The sequence below is a fragment of the Xiphophorus hellerii genome, chromosome 20 (assembly GCF_003331165.1).
Source record: "Xiphophorus hellerii strain 12219 chromosome 20, Xiphophorus_hellerii-4.1, whole genome shotgun sequence".
In the NCBI taxonomy this organism is placed as follows: Eukaryota; Metazoa; Chordata; class Actinopteri; order Cyprinodontiformes; family Poeciliidae; genus Xiphophorus; species Xiphophorus hellerii.
Genome location: NC_045691.1, coordinates 26917046 through 26933268, shown reverse-complemented (window position 1 = coordinate 26933268; position 16223 = coordinate 26917046). Strand labels below are relative to the sequence as shown.

Sequence of the window (16223 nt, the reverse complement as noted above, 5' to 3'; positions counted from 1 at the left end):
CCCCTGGTGTTTATATGACAGCGTACAGGTCTGTGCTAGAGCAGATTGACCAACCTCATGATAAGACTACGCACATATCCTGAAGCAGAAGAAGGATGATATTCTAAAAATTTACATTACAGCAGGGGCGGAGCGGGGGAGGGGTCCGGAGGGGCAGAATATGACTTGAGGCACCCAAAGCCTTTATCGCGTCTAATGAGAGCTGTAGAAATTAGGCCCTCGCCTGTTGAGTACAGTGTATGTAGTAATATTATAAAACATGGTGCCCCAGTATATTATATAGTATGGTGCCCCAGTCATTGTTGACTCATGGTTGCTAAAAAAATTTACAAGACCGACTGATTTTAGTGACATAGTGAGTGTAAAATATTGAATAAAATGTTGTGCTACATGACTGGCTTTATTTACATTTAACTTTATGACATACAAATTTACAAGCGGATCCTCCATATTGTCTCCAAGTGTATTCTGGGTAAAGCTTGTTCCGAGCTGTCCACCAACGTCATCATCAGTCACTTGGCAACAGATGGCAAACTAGCTAGAGCATTTCTACGGTTAACATGAGTGGAGCTCCATGGAGCGGCAACGTGAAAAGGATGGAAAAAAAGAGGGTAAAGAAAAGAAAAAACTGGACGCATATTTTGTTCCTCGTCTTGTGTTGAACCGGACTTTTTTTTGTTGCCAGCGATTCAGACCCGCCAAAACTGCCAGCAAAGGAGCCGGACTGGTTACAGGTAGCAACTCTGACATTATTCACGAAGTGTGAGTTAACTGTAGACTGATTGTAAACTGTATCAGCCCAGCCGCCGAGCTTACATCCCCTTTTCTCTCTGTCGGTGGTGCAGCGGTGATGTCGGGGGCTGAATTTGTGTCGTTTCATCGTTAGTGACCAGCAGCCTGATGTTTCTGTTGTTCTCTTGGTTTGTTGCACTTCATGTCAGATGGATTTCAGAATGACACAGTGGTGGTGAAACTTGTAAGCTCCGCTGTTGCGGGCCTGTCTATGTTGTAAAGTTAAATTATCACGAGCTTCATTATTTGGGTATTAAGAGCCCGGTCATTAGCCCCGCCCACCCGGCCCGACGCTGTGAAAAAACACGCTACTTAGCAACGCATCAAGCACTGTTGGATTTAGATAGCAAACTAGTTTCTCTGGCACACTTTGACTCCGTAGCATTAGCCAAAAGAGTTGATAATGTCTGTTTTTGCTTCGAGTGGGCCTATCTGAGGTAATGTTGCTGTAAGTGGGAGTGTTGGGTGGATGGTGAACTGAGCCTGCTCCGGAGCAGAAAGGCCCTTCTTGTTCCAGCGTGTGCCACGCAACACACTGCCAATTCGGAGGGAACATTTTCCCGAAAGCCACCTCGCAATTAGCCTTAGCACTTGAATGTACAGCAGTGACGAGATTCCTGGTGATGAAGGGGGAACACAGGAGTGTATTTATTCTTTTTTTTTTTTTCCTTTTTAGTTTCATTTTTGCTTGAGTCGTAAAACCCCCAGAAATAACACGGCAGTTGTTATTTCTGCCGTGTTACTTCGGTGAGTTTCCCCAAATTCACCGCTCAATGGATTTGGGGAAACTAGTGTCAACAGAGATACACCGTGGCCTGAAGCTGACTCACCAGATGAAAAACAGAGAGCACTTTGCCAGGTCAAATACACACACAGCTCGCAGAAAATCAGAGCTCCAGCTCCAAAGTCACACAGAGCTTGTTTTGGAGAGAAATGGCGAGGAAACAGTTTGGTTATGTTTTTCAGGTGTGCAAGAAGCACACCGATACTCAAAAGTCTTAAGTGGTCATTTGCACAGAGTGATGATTATATTTTCGACTTAAATATTTGATGTTTATTTCTAGTGGCAGACATAAAACAGGGGGGTGGGGCAAAGTACACAGTATTTCAACATGGCACTCACACTCACCTTGTTTTTTCAGGGATAACCGAGCTGCAGCACAGACACCTCACTGTGGCACGACATGGATGTGTTAATTACCTCACACACTTATATCATACACTAAATAAAGTCATAATTGTTAGTGCGCGTTTTGTTTTTCTTCTATATTTTTCAGCCACAGCTTGCTAGCTGGTTTCATTTTTTGTGTGTGCCAAATGTCAGTGTAGGTACAGGTTGGGTTTGAGTGGAAGCATTCAGATATCCACACTTTTTTTTTTTCTTTTTCTTCTTCTTCTTTCAGCTTTATAAGTACCGTGTTTGTACCTCCAGGCCTTCAGCCAGCTGATCTTCTGGTCAACAGTCAAGGCCAGCTCACCCGCCCCCTCTGTCCCTCCTACCGGAGCAGAGAGGACTTTTTTTTTTTCTCCCTCCCCTCAGCTCTGAAGCGAGTCAGTGTTGGTTGGGAGTTCGGTCATGTCTGGTCCGTTCGGTGTCCGGCTGCTGCTGTGGGGCTGCTTCTGCCTCTGGCTCGCCAGCCCCACATCTGGAGCACTGGTCATCTTCGAGGACGATGAGGCTCCGGAGGTAACGGTATACTTTCAGTTGTAGTTGATTGGTGCTATTAGATGAATTAGTTTCAACAACGTTTGCGTTATGTCTTCATATATATATACTGCATATATATATAATCTTACAAGCTGAAGTGGTAGTGTATGAATCACCCACATTTTTTCCACTTCTGATTGTTTTGGCAACACATTTGTGTTACAGGAAATGACGGGAGCCACCAAAATGCTTCAGGTGCTTGGCTGAAACTGTTAAAAAAAAACCAAAAACGTATTTTTTTATGTTGGTGAATATAATGTATTGGTTTAATTCATTTGAGCAAATCATACTTAAGCGAGCAGAATTTAATTTATGTTGGTTGGTATAATAATATTAAGCTTCAGTAATTTAATCAACATGGCTATGACCAAATTATTCTTACGCATGCAGAATTTAAAGTTTCTTTTGGAGGGGAAATAAATGATTTTTTTGTTGTTGCTCTAATTAACACAAGAATTTCAGCTGGAAGGTTGTTGTTGCAATTTTGCAATGTTTAAATATAAATTTCCTGTCTTTTTTTGCTTGCTCTCTTTTGCTGCAGAAACGAAGCACAAACGAGGCAATGGTAAGCTCACTATGTGTTCTGTCAACAAAAGGAGACCCTTTAACTTTTCCGCATTTATTCAAGTCGCAACCTCAAAGTTCAATGTGTGCCAGGCTTGAAATATCAAGGGATGCTCTTGCGTTGGGATGGCCCAGTCAAAGTCCAGATCAGAGTCAAAATTCAGAACGTGTGTGGCATGGTTTGGAAACGCTACAGTCTACAGATGCTTTTCATCCAAGCCGATTTCGCTTGAGCTGTTTTGTGAAGAGGAACGGTGAGAACGTGTTTTAGACGCGTAATAATAAAAAAAAAAAAAAATGGTGAAGAAATAGAAGATTTGTTTTTGGACCAAAAAGTGGGAGTGACTCACCTGGGCTCAGCACAAATGCATGCCACACTATTCAGATTTCAGGCCTCATACAAACAACATCAACAAGCTGCATCACTTTATCTCCACTGCACAACTCTGAGCTTCTTTCTTATCACTTGAAATCCATTGCAAGTTTTAGGCTGTTAAATGAGAAATGTGGAAAATATTAAAAGGAAATGAATATTTTAGAGGCTGCACAGTGGCGCAGTTGGTAGCACTGTTGCCTTGCAGCAAGAAGGTCCTGGGTTCGATTCCCGGCCGGGGTCTTTCTGCATGGAGTTTGCATGTTCTCCCTGTGCATGCGTGGGTTCTCTCCGGGTACTCCGGCTTCCTCCCACAGTCCAAAAACATGACTGTTAGGTTAATTGGTCTATCTAAATTCTCCCTAGGGGTGTGTGTGTGTGTGTGCATGGTTGTTTGTCCTGTATGTCTTTGTGTTGCCCTGCGACAGACTGGCGACCTGTCCAGGGTGTACCCCGCCTCCCGCCTGGAACGTAGCTGGAGATAGGCACCAGCAACCCTCCCGACCCCATTAGGGACAAGGGTGAACAGAAAATGGATGGATGGATGGATGGATGGAATATTTTAGAAAGAGCCGGTACCTTTTTCAATACTTTCCACAAACAAAAAATGTATTTATTGATTTATTTTTTACATTTAGTATGAAAGAACGTGTTCTCTAAAAGCCTTGGCCCCTTTTAAATATCTACTTTAAACAAAAGTAGATATTTATGTAAGATAAGGCAAAAACTAATGCAAGTAATTTTATTTTTTGGAAAAACCCAGTGAGATAGTCGTCGTCATTATTCTCAGTGAGAAGATGCAGACTCATAACAACACTCCCAGGGTGTAAGAGGTGACGTAATGTCTCCTAAACACCGTTTCCTAGCTGCCCTGTGTTTGGCATCTGCATCGTGGAAATTGTATAAAATGTTGCAGCAATCTTCTGTCCAAAATAGCTACGTTAAATGATGAGCTCATGACAAACAGAGCGTGTCAGAAAGGTGCCGGTTTGACCTCACTTTGTGTAAAAACGGCATCTGGACGTAAGAGGTCGGCTCAAGTTAGTAATAATTAGTCCTGTTTCCAAAAGCTGTGCATCATATGGTACTTACTTTGTTTTTGTTCTTTGTCCTTAATCCGCATAGAGGATAAAAAACTGCGACTGTGTCATTTGAAATGAGTTTTTTTTTTGTTGTAAAAACCTTCAAACGCTTGCTGTGTTTCTCAACTTAAGATTAGTGAAACTGTTTGCCAAGTTTTGTTTGCACACAAGACGAGCTCTAGCTGCCACTCTTTGACATTTTAGTCAATACCAAGGTGCATTGTACAAGTATTCGTTCATTTGTCTGAACCTTTCCTCACTCTTTCACCGTTCCGCACAGACTTCCAGGTGATTATTTATTTATTGCACAACAATAGAGAAGAGAAACAAAAAGAATATATGATTTGTCAGTTATTTTACTCATAAAAATCTGAAACGTGTGGCGTGTCCGCGCATTCAGTCCTCTGGAGTTTGTTGAAACAACCTTTTCATGGCATTACAGCTTTGCAGATATAAAGACACATTATTTTTTAATTTATTTTTGCCATTCTTCCTTGTGAAATAGCCCAAGTTGAGTTAGACTGGATCTAAAACATCTGTTTAAAAACGTGCTTTTAAGTCTTACCTCAGATTTTCTGCCGGCTTCAGGCTGGACTTGAACTAGGCCAATCTAGCACAATGGATTACACTTTGAGTTAAACCATTCCATTATTAGATTTTCTTCCGGGACGGCCTTGAACTTAGCTCCATCCATCCTCCCATCAAGAAAAGCGTCCGACATTATGATGCTTCCACCACCATGCATCACTGTGGGGACGGTGCGTTCAGGATCACCAGAGCATGACCTGTGCCAAATTGCGACTCTTTGTGGCTTCCTGTCAACCTTGGCTTGTTTAAATATTTTTTAATTATATAAAAAGTGGACAATATTTTAAGAAGTGTGTGAATCCTTGAGATAACGGATTACGCTGGATTTAATTTAGAAGTATCAGTGTAAGGCGGCCCGAAGACATAAGCACTCCACACTTTTCAGATTTTCTGGTAGAAAACGTGGAAAGCCACGTTACTTTCCTTCCACTTCCTAGTTTAGTGCTGTTTTGTGTTTTTCCCATCAACTCCCAATGCAATCCAATGGAGTTTGTGACAAAACGAGTTCAAAGACTCTCTTGCACATACTTTCTCAGGCAAACAAGCAAAAGAAAGAATTTATCATTTCAATGTCGACAATATGAATGCTTACATTTAATTTTTGGATGACAGGTTTCCCTTGTTCCTTGCCTCCCGTTCACAGGTAGAAGTGCTCAGCGTGACGGTGGACTGCACCGTGACGAACCGCTTCGCCCACACCGTCATGACCTCGGTGGCCCTGAACAAAGCCAACGAGTCAAAGGAAATCTTTTTCGACGTGGAACTCCCAAAGACTGCCTTCATCACAAATTTCAGCATGTAAATTAGATTTCAGGTTCCATTTTTTCTCAGGCTAAGTTTTTTTTTTTTTTTTTGTTAGTTTCTATTCTAAATATCTTAGCACACTTTAAGTAGGGCAATGCTCACTTACGGACAATTTTTCGGCAAGACGTCGGAGCTTGTTTTAAGCCGGTCATTCCTTAATAGTCAAGAAAAAGGACTTGTTCCAATGAAAGATTATTTCACTTACAACATGGAGAAAATGTCATGTTATAAATGAAATAATCTGTCAATAGAACAAGCACTTTTTCATCACTATTAAGGAATCATTGACTTGAAGCAAGCTCCTACGTACGTCTTCCTGAAAAGTTACTTGTAAGATAATTTGTCGTATTTTAAATGCAGTAAGATATTTAGACTAGAAAGAAGATAAATATTACTTGGTAAGGTTTTGTGTTTTTGCAGTGAAGCACAGCAATACATATTTTTTTGCGTTGTCTTTTGTGTTTGTGCTACTCAGGGAGATTGAAGGGAAGGTGTACGTCGGGGAGGTGAAGGAGAAGGAGAAAGCTAAGAAACAATATGAGAAGGCCGTCTCGTCCGGACAGACGGCGGGATTGGTCAAGTGAGTCGACCGAGACACAAACTAGTTTCTTGTAAAACTGACGTTCTTTAAAAGCCCCCTGCTGACCTGGCGTAGGGAGCAGAACGAGATACCTGTGTGTGTTGTTTTTTTTACTGCAGGGCTTCTGGGAGGAAGATGGAGAAGTTTTCTGTGTCGGTCAACATTGCAGCTGAAAGCAACGTGACTTTCATCCTGACCTACGAGGAGCTCCTTCAGAGAAAACTGGGCCAGTATGAGATTCTGATCCGAGTCAAACCCAAAAGTGTGGTTGAGCAGTTCCGGGTGAGTGGCTAGATGATTCATTTTCACTTCCTGCTGCCTCCTTATGATTCGATGAACGTGGTCATGAGCGGTGTCTCTGTGTCGGAAACAGATTTCGACCAACATTTATGAGCCTCAGGGCCTATCTCACGTTGACGCCCACGCCACTTTCCTCTCCAACGAGCTGCTCCCCCTAGTGGAGAAAACAGTCCTGGATAAGAAGGTGCCTCACTCTTCGCTTGTCGTTTTGACTCTTTGAATGACTTTCTTTTTTCCTTCCTGTTTAACATTCAACGCAGATGTCTCACTTGTCCTTTTTCTCGTCAGGCTCACATCTCCTTCTCTCCAACTGTGGAGCAGCAGAGAACGTGTCCAGGCTGCGATGGGACGCTGATAGACGGCGATTTCGTCATTAAGTATGACGTGAACCGACAGGAGAAAGTCGGGGACATTCAGGTGCGCTATGAACTCAAATCACAGATTCATGTTGTTTGTTGGCTTGAATGCATTTGTCCATTAAGTGCAAGTTGTGACTCTGTTTCCGTCTAGATTGTGAACGGCTACTTTGTGCACTTCTTTGCACCCCCTGACCTGCCCAGAGTGCCTAAGAATGTGGTGTTTGTTATCGATAGGAGCGGGTCGATGATGGGCACAAAGATGGCACAGGTGAAAACTCTTCAGACACATAGTGGGTGCAGCCATTTTATTTGTCGAACAGCTGTGTTCCTCTTGCATAATAATGACAACAGAAACTCACATACACCAGCTGTTGCTACTGTGCATCGCTCCCTTTAAAGGGGCAGCGTTATATGAAGTCAACTTATTTTTAGCTTTACATTGTATTGCATCATTATTAAAAACATACCTGGAGTGCTGCTGTGACCAACCCAGGCGAACCCAGCTCCTCCAGACTAGCGGCAGCAGCAATTATCAAACACCTGGTGGAACTGCGGAGCTCATCATATAGGAACTACTTCTCAGCGATTCAAAAAATTGTTTGCGGCTTGATGGAAGAATGTTGAGATGACGTGGTGAAGGTGGTTCAATTTGAAGATGGTACAAAGCCTCTGGTTTATGTAAATTCTTGGTTTGTCTTGCGTGAATGTGTTGAGATCTCTCCAAGGGCATCTGAGATAGCCACTCCAGAACCTTCACTTTGTTCTGCTGTAGCCAACGACGGGTCGACTTGGCCTTGTGTTTTGAGACGTTGTCATGTTTGAACGTCCAAACACGTCCCACGCGCAGCTTCCGGGGCTGATGAGTGAAAATCTTCTTCCAGTACTTCCTGATGACAGACTGCATTCGTCCTGCGATCAATTGTGATTAAGTTCCCTGTAGTAGCTCACACATCCCCAAAACACCAGTGACCCACCTCCGTGTTTCACAGTAGGAATGGTGTTCATCGTAGGCCTTGTTGACTCCTCTCCAAATACATCACTTGGTTAAACAGTTCAAGTTTGGTCTCATCACTCCTTGGTGCTTTGTAAGAAGGATACTTTGTAGCATTTGCATAGTAATGGCTTTCTTATGGTGATTCAACCAGGCGGTCCATTTTTCTTCCAGCGGCTCCACAGCCACGCAACTGTTTCTCAGAGTTGCGCGCTTCGGCTGAAGGTATCTATGGGCTTTTATTTGTATCCCAAACAATCGTTCTTGCAGTTGTTGCTGAAAATGATGATTTAAACCAAACACATCGCATGTGAGGACAGTTACTTTTAGTAGCAATGTTTGTGTCGACTTATGTGCATGTTTTGAAGGCCAGAAATCACAAGGTGTATGTAAACTTTTGATCAGGGTCATTTGGGTAGTTTCTGGTGTCATTATTGATTTGACAAGACTAAACACGGTTGTTTCACCTAACTACTGACCATTCAAGAAAGAATGTTTGTGTTTTTATCATACGTCGTCTCTGAAAAATGTCCAAGAAAACAAATCCAAAATTCTGTCAGGGTATGTATATTTATGACCACGACTGTGATTGTGAAAGCTGCTGGCAGGGGTACGTTTTGATCCCAGAACTTTTGCAGACTCGAGATGCACTGGTGGCCATTTTGGAGGACCTCCATGAAGAGGACCACTTCGCTCTCCTCCAGTTTGACTCCCACGTTCTGTCTTGGAAGGAGTCTCTCACCAAAGCGACCAAACAAAACGTGACTGAAGCAAAGGACTACGCCAGGTCAATCCAAGACAGTGGAGGTCAAGACAACAAAAAGTTTAATGTGTCACACTCCCTGAATTTTATTACAGAGTTAAACAATTGACAGTTTGCTTATTTTGTTTTATTTTGCCAAGCTACTAATATTAACCAGGGAATGCTGGATGGAATAAATATGCTGAAGAGAGATAGACAGGCGAACCGGCTCCCTGAGAGAAGCATCGACATGGTCATCTTACTGACTGATGGAATGCCAAACTTTGGTAAGTCTTTCCATACAGCGGCTTCCAAAAGTGTTTATATCTCTTAAACGTTTTTCACAAATTTGCATTGTATAATCTGATTTGGCTTGAAATTGTAAGTGACAGACTGAGATTTTACGCATAAAATAGAAGGAAATAATATACCGTTTTGCATGTATCTTTACAAATAAATGCAAATATATATTGATTTCTTTATTGGGTTTCACATTTATGTCTTGATTGGAGAACATGACTCTGTGTGCCTTTGTATGAACTGGGCATGATTCTCTAGAGGTGAGTAATTTTTCCAGGGGAGCCCCGGGCTCCTCTCAGCCCCCTCTTTTGGTCGCCACTGTGCCAGTAGAGCTGGAAGTCTTTTTGGACGTGTTTCAATAACCTTTACATATCTAGAAACTAAAACGTTCTCAATTCCTTGTAAAATATCAACAACCCAGTCCGTCAGTGCGTGGCAGTTTTCGTCATGCTACACCTACTTTGACTGGGCCGTTTCAACACACAAATGCGCTTTGTTTTAAACCATTTCATCATAACTCTTTAGAGTCTTTGGCTCAAGTTTTTTTTCTCCAATCAATTCTTCCGGGGTCGCCCTGTAGCTCCGTCCATATCAGCATCAATGTTGACCAACTTCACTCTCCCTGCTTTGTAGGTCCTGTTTATATATTTTTTATCTTTTTTCTTCTAATGTTTTACATTGAATATACATCTTTATATCTGGAGTGTTTTAATATGCGTGTGAAGCAACCTAGGTTGCCTTAAGCCTGTAAAGCAATGTGTATATACAAGTCGTTGAGTTGCTCTAGCACATAAAATCCCAATAAACCACAACACAGCTTGTGGTTGTAATATGACTTAAAGGGTTTCGAATACTTGTACTAGGCATCATATTGAGAGATAGATCTTACATTTTTATTTTTACGTACTTTGTATTTATCCTAACATTGTTTGCGTGTGCATCCGAAGGAGAGCCTGACATCCCAAAGATCCAGGAGAATGTGCGTTCTGCCATCGGGGGAAACATGTCTCTGTTCTGTCTCGGATTCGGAAACGACGTGGACTACAACTTCCTGGATGTGATGAGCAAAGAGAACAAAGGAGTGGCTCGCAGGATCTTTGAAGCTTCGGACGCAACTCTGCAGCTCCAGGTGAACGGTTTGAGCGCTTTGAGTTCTGCTCGGCTGAAATGAATGTGATGTTTTTGGCGTGCGATACAAAAGTTTAATCAACTGCAATCGTTTGCAGGATTTCTATGAAGAAGTGGCCAGCCCCCTGCTGTTAGAGGTGGACCTGGTATATCCAGACAATGCAGTCGACTACGTGACCACCTCTCACTTCCCTCAGTTGTTCAACGGCTCAGAGATTGTGGTGGCGGGTCGGCTGACGGACAACGACCTGGACAACTTCCTGGTGGAAGTCCTTGGCCAGGGCGTAAGAAATAAACTCTACAAAAAGAAATGTCAAAGGGTTTCGACGGGTCTTCATCTGTCCCATTTAGAATAACTTTTCTCCTTCCTGTGTAGTTGGAAGATAACTTCAAAGTGCAAGGCCAGGCCGGCGTTGTTGACTGGAACGTGATGTATCCAGATGAGACTTACATCTTTGGGGATTTCACCGAGCGTCTGTGGGCTTACCTCACCATCCAACAACTCCTGGAGAAAAGGTCTGTTGCTACTCAATTAAATACTGAACGCATCAATTTGAGACCTTTTGGCATAAAATCTGCTCCGAATGTCAAAATCCAAGTAGTCGAAACTCTTCAAATTAAATTGAGCGTATTATGAGGGAAACCAGACATTTCCATGTGCTGGTTAAAAAGAGCTTTTTTTCCCACACCATCCAAGTAAATTTTTCCCGTGTTTCGTACTTTGATTTCGAAACACGGAATAAGGGGGATTAAGGGGTATTCATTATAACTTTCTTCAAAACATTGAGATTACTAAAACTGCCTTTCAGCAAGGGAGGAACGCCCAGATGATGGTGTCTGGCTTTTGATCACAACATTTGAGTGTCACGATGTCGCACCACCAAGAACTGGGGTGTTTGAGGTGTTTCAAGTCAAAAGAAGTCAGGAAGAGAACTTTAGACCGCCACCATCTGGCTCGTTCTCGGCTAAAAATTCCCACAAGTATAAACAGAAATTCTCAGCCAGCACACCATCCAGGAAGGAGACGGTTTCTGTGTCCCCAGAGATGAACATAGTTTGGTGCTAAATATCCAAATGAACCGCACTATTCCACCTTAATAGACATAACTTAATTTCTGGGCTCATTTCTTTGTGTCTGCTACTTGAGTTGTAACCGACACCCGATGCGGTTTTCACCTTTCATGAGAAGTATACTTGCTGAGAAAAGATGTTGATGTGTTTAATCTTCGTTTTCCTTGCTGGTTGTGTCTTGAGCAGTACTGATTAAATTGTATTTGTCAGCCATTGCTAAATAAAAATCCAATGTTGATGGCAACATATGTTTTGTTTTGTTTTTTTCCCCCTCATCACAGTAAGACTGGTCCAGCAGATGAAAAGGCCAACGCCACAGCCAAGGCCCTGGAAATGTCTCTGCAGTACAGCTTTGTCACTCCTCTCACCTCCATGGTGGTGACCAAGCCTGAAACAGAAGACGGCACAGACAGCCCTCTCATCGCGGACAAACTGACCGAGGGTGAAACAAAGTTTTCCTCCCCTCCGATTTACCCGGTCAAGCTTTTGGCGTAGAATTAAGCTTACATGTTTGAAAGGAGCAAACACATTGATAATAAGCATCATTAACATCATTAACTGGATTTTCTGGTACAAAATGTGTCAAGTTGCCCCTTGTTGGTCTTTTTTCACAGAGCAAAGACAGCAAGTGGAAAGACTGAGATCAATGGGTGAGACGATCATTTTCTAAACGAAAAAGAAAAAAAACTACTGGGTTTTGATAATTTATTAAATTAGGTTTTTTTTTACTTGTATTTCAATGTACAGCATACTCAGGAGTTGCATCGAATTTCTTCTCTGCCCCAGTACAGTATTCGTCTTCTCCAGTGTATTTAGGTAAGTACATTTCATTAAAGAAGGATGAAGATGGTTATATCGCTTATTTATTTTGTAATCTATAAGAAGGTTTGTCCAAATGTTGATTTGTTGCGATTTCTTAGATTTCATGTTTGAAATATTTGTTTTCTTTCTGATAGAGAAATTTAAGGTAACACTTTATTTTAAGGGGGTGTGCATGAGACTGACATGACACTTTTAACGCAAAGTTGACTCTTTTAATTGACTTTTAATGTAAGATTGAATGGAACTTAATGCTAAGTTGACACCTTGACACTTTTAATGTAAACCTGAATTAAAAGTGTCACTATTTACCGAAAGACGGTTCATGACAACAGTCATAAACATTCATGGACATGCCTTCATTTTCATGACACTTTAATTTTTAAATTTTTTTTTTGAAGTATTTTATCTGTATAATCGTTGTGGAGCAAACAGAATAAAGCTGGTGGCTTTAATGGTCTGTTGTTGTCATACGATAATTCCCACTGTGCGTTTTCTCCAGAGTTACAAAATGTTATTTTAGTTCTTAAGCAAAGAGTATAAAATTTCAACCACAAAGGCAAAACTTAACAGTTTAAAATTTGCTTCAATAGTACGAAAAGAAAAAAAACAGAAACACAACTTTTAGCTTTTTTACAAAGACATGCTTCAGTTCGGATTGGTGTACATAAAAGAGTGACCGTGGTAATGGGCAGCAGCTGAAATACTCTAAGAGAGTGTCAGAGTGACAGAAATAGTCCTACTTTGCGAAATTTCTTCAGATTTCTTCATATGTGGGAGTAACTAATGGAAGAACTAAAAGACTCTCCAGCTAAAAGAGGCAAATAAACCACAGAAAAGCTCTTGCCTTACCTGTTGTTGATTGACAGTAAACACCACCAAGCAGAGGTGCCTACTGCATAAAAGTATTTGAGTAATTGTTCAGAGCAGAAAATGACAGACTAAATAAATTATGAATGCACGTGGGGAATGATGCGCCCCAAGGATCTTCACGTATGAAACTCATATTAGGACCGGTACCAGTAAAGTGTTTCCATCAAGAGCAACTATTATAAAATAAAATGGTGTCACAAACTAGAATACTACAGTCGTTTAATTTATACATTTAATTTTCACCATTGGTGCACTTGTGTCGACATCGGCGTCAGTGGACGTAGCTAACCAATGGAAACGTTGGGAGTTTAAAAGCAGCAGGAGTTTGTTTTGATCTCGGTCTTTCTCTCCTATCGTCTGTTAGCTTTAGCTGCTAGGATAAGTGAATCCGCTCTCACTCCGAGAGCCACCTTTTTTAATTGTTACTGCCACTGTCTGTGCTGCAGTGGATGGAGATCCCCACTTCATTATAGAGCTTCCTGGGAGAAACGACTCTCTGTGCTTCAACATCAACAACGTACCAGGAACCATTTTTAATCTGGTCCGTGACCCAGAAGCAGGTCGGCAAACCAGTTTCAAACAGTTCGCCCTCTGAAGTTCAACCTTTCCATCCTTTCTGCACTGATTCCCATCATCTCTCCTCAGGTGTTTTTGTCAACGGTCAGATCATAGGAGACAAGAAGATTCCTCCTGATGGGAAAATTAACACCTATTTTTGGCGTTTCGGCATCGTCCACCGGACTTTGGGCGTCAGCCTGCAGGTGACCACTCAGTATATTTCAGTTTCACAGGACGGTAAAGACGCCAAGCTGCTGTGGACAGATACAGCCTCTCTCAAAGGACCCAAGTGAGTTGGAGCAGTTTACTTTTTATACCTGGAACTCAGAGTACGCTGAGTTCCTTCAACTGCTGACTTTACAGCAACTCGTGTTTAGTTCCATGTTTTAAACAAAAACTATAGTTTGATCAGCTCCACCAAATCCTGTTTTTTGTCACCCATGTCTACCTAATAGTTTGTTTGTTTCCTCCCATGAGACTCGCGTTGAAGGAGGTCCAGTTGGGTTAATCCAGGCAAAAACGGGGATGTTAATTCTTTAAGCAACCTACTGTTTCTGCTGTACCCCCCCCCCCCCCCAAAAATTTAATTATGTTTTTTTGTTTCCCATCAAAATGAAAACCGTTGTGCTGAAGGAAAACGTTAAAAGTGTCCTTCAAATTAGGTCGATTGTGACAGTCTTTGTTATGTTGTGTTTCAGCGTGGATGTTGTGGTTACTAAAGATGGCAGCCTGACTGTAACACTAAAGCGCTCCGTTAAGTTTGTGATCCTGCTCCACAAAGTGTGGAAGAAGCACCCCTACCACCGGGACTACCTCGGTTTCTACACCCTGGACACCCACCTTCTGTCCCCTTCTGTTCATGGCTTGCTAGGTGCAACATGATGTATTATTGTGTGTGTGTGTGTGCGTTTTTACACTTCCTGAAGGGCGCTACGATTTAAATTCAGTGTTTTTCATATTAACCCGGTTTAGTAAAACATTTAAACACAAGAATGCACAATGAAGCAAGATATATTTGTGTGGATCTGGCACAGATATAAATGCAGCAAAGCATAAATGACTTCCTGCATGCGCACAGGTACATTTCCATAAACTAAAAAGTTAATGACGAGTAGATGTATTTCAGTAATTCAACTGAAAAAGTAAAACTCCTATATTCTAATAATTTATTATACTCACACAGTTTACATGTTAATTTGTTAAGTTTGATTATTGCATACATATAATAAAAACCCAAAATTCAGTTTCTGACAAGATTAGAACCAGGAAAAATCGACCAGATTTAAATTTCCTTACCTTGTGTTGTTTGAAAAAATAAATGTGCCTGCTGTGAACTGTCCTTCAGGTCAGTTTTACCACGGGATTGAGTACGAGGTGACAGATTTACGTCCCGGGGAATCTCCAGAGAAGCCAGACGCCACCATGTTTGCAAAAGGACACCAGCTCAATGTGACCAGGTAAGTCGAGAGAGTGGAGCTGGTTGTCGTAAACATCTGAATCCCGACCTGTTCTCCTGGTTCCGCACAGAGGCTGGCAGAGGGACTTCAGAAGAGACGTGAAGAACGGTGAAAACGTTCCCTGTTGGTTCATCCACAACAACGGATCGGGCCTCATCGACGGCGCGGCGGCAGACTACGTTGTGTCGAGCCTTTTCACTACGGTCTGAAAGCAAGTAGTGCCTTCTTGTGCACTACTAAATACGATCAAAATCAAGTTTATTAAATCAATGAGGAAATTCGGCTTGACACTCTTGCAGAAAACAGAACTGTCTTTTTTTTCCCAATATTGTGGCAAATTTCTAGGATTAGAAGAACTTTTTTAAAACACTGCTAGGTTAAAAATGAACCCAAGGTTTGGGTTATTTCCCCTGTTGTGGACAAATTCAGTACTTTAAACTGAATGAATTTTAGACTTTGTTTTTTATTCTGCTGTTCAAATAATCAGATTAGTAAAACAGACAACAACAAAAAATGTTAAGAAAACAGCTTCATAATGTGCATTATGGGTCAGTTTACCTCTTTGCCAATTTGTTAACCTCATTTTATGTCTACATGTTGCCATATCATCATCGCCTACAAAGTCCATTTCGTAAACAGAAACAAAGCATGTCACACCCATGTCTTCAATCATAGTGTATCGGTTTATTTCTGATGACTTACGGAGATAAATAATCACACATATTCTCAGATCTCACATATAATTTCATTGGGTTGTTTTACATTTTCTAGAGAATTTATACATCTGCACCACATTTCCATTTACTGTGGTTAGATCCTCACATCTGGCGTTTAATGAAAGATTATGACCCTCGATTAAACCGAAATAACTCTGATCACATCATGGCGAGGTTCGGGATGCAAGGATGACATGTTCTTTGTTTAAAATAAATCACTACACTGCAATAAACCACATTCTAATTGTTTTGTTGTTATTTGGTTCATTTAGACAAGTAATGCGGATTGCATGTTCCACAAAAAAAAATAAAAAATGGTGGGAAAGATTTGCTTTATGGAAACTTCTTGTAGGTTCCTAAGTGAACTGTGTAGGTTAGAAACAAAAAGAGACTTTATGTATGAAGATGAATAAATAAA

The 16223-nt window shown here is 41.5% G+C and overlaps 1 protein-coding gene across 2 annotated transcripts; it reads left to right on the top strand.

Moving 5' to 3' along the window:
* Positions 1 to 2327: 2327 nt before the first annotated feature.
* Positions 2328 to 16053, top strand: itih3a.1 (inter-alpha-trypsin inhibitor heavy chain 3a, tandem duplicate 1). 2 transcript variants are annotated; one of them, XM_032548769.1, is made up of 22 exons: positions 2328 to 2479; positions 2666 to 2695; positions 3042 to 3065; positions 5751 to 5905; positions 6387 to 6491; positions 6611 to 6773; positions 6865 to 6975; positions 7080 to 7208; positions 7302 to 7418; positions 8780 to 8948; positions 9045 to 9170; positions 10131 to 10312; positions 10410 to 10595; positions 10688 to 10827; positions 11664 to 11824; positions 11997 to 12032; positions 12130 to 12198; positions 13521 to 13634; positions 13720 to 13921; positions 14331 to 14503; positions 14978 to 15089; positions 15160 to 16053. In XM_032548769.1, exons 1-22 carry the CDS (start codon positions 2369 to 2371, stop codon positions 15296 to 15298), a joined length of 2754 nt encoding a protein of 917 aa, XP_032404660.1. In that variant the 5' UTR covers positions 2328 to 2368; the 3' UTR covers positions 15299 to 16053. The 2 variants fall into 2 exon arrangements, with proteins under 2 accessions (XP_032404660.1, XP_032404661.1); XM_032548770.1 differs by lacking the exon at positions 2666 to 2695.
* Positions 16054 to 16223: the final 170 nt, after the last annotated feature.

Excerpts from the sequence above, each read along its gene's own strand:
- itih3a.1 (XM_032548769.1), top strand. The coding sequence starts at position 2,369 with ATGTCTGGTCCGTTCGGTGTCCGGCTGCTGCTGTGGGGCTGCTTCTGC. Across the intron at positions 2,696-3,041 it reads GAGCCACCAAAATGCTTCAG|AAACGAAGCACAAACGAGGC; the intron begins GTGCTTGGCTGA and ends CTTTTGCTGCAG. Across the intron at positions 12,033-12,129 it reads GGAAAGACTGAGATCAATGG|CATACTCAGGAGTTGCATCG; the intron begins GTGAGACGATCA and ends TTCAATGTACAG.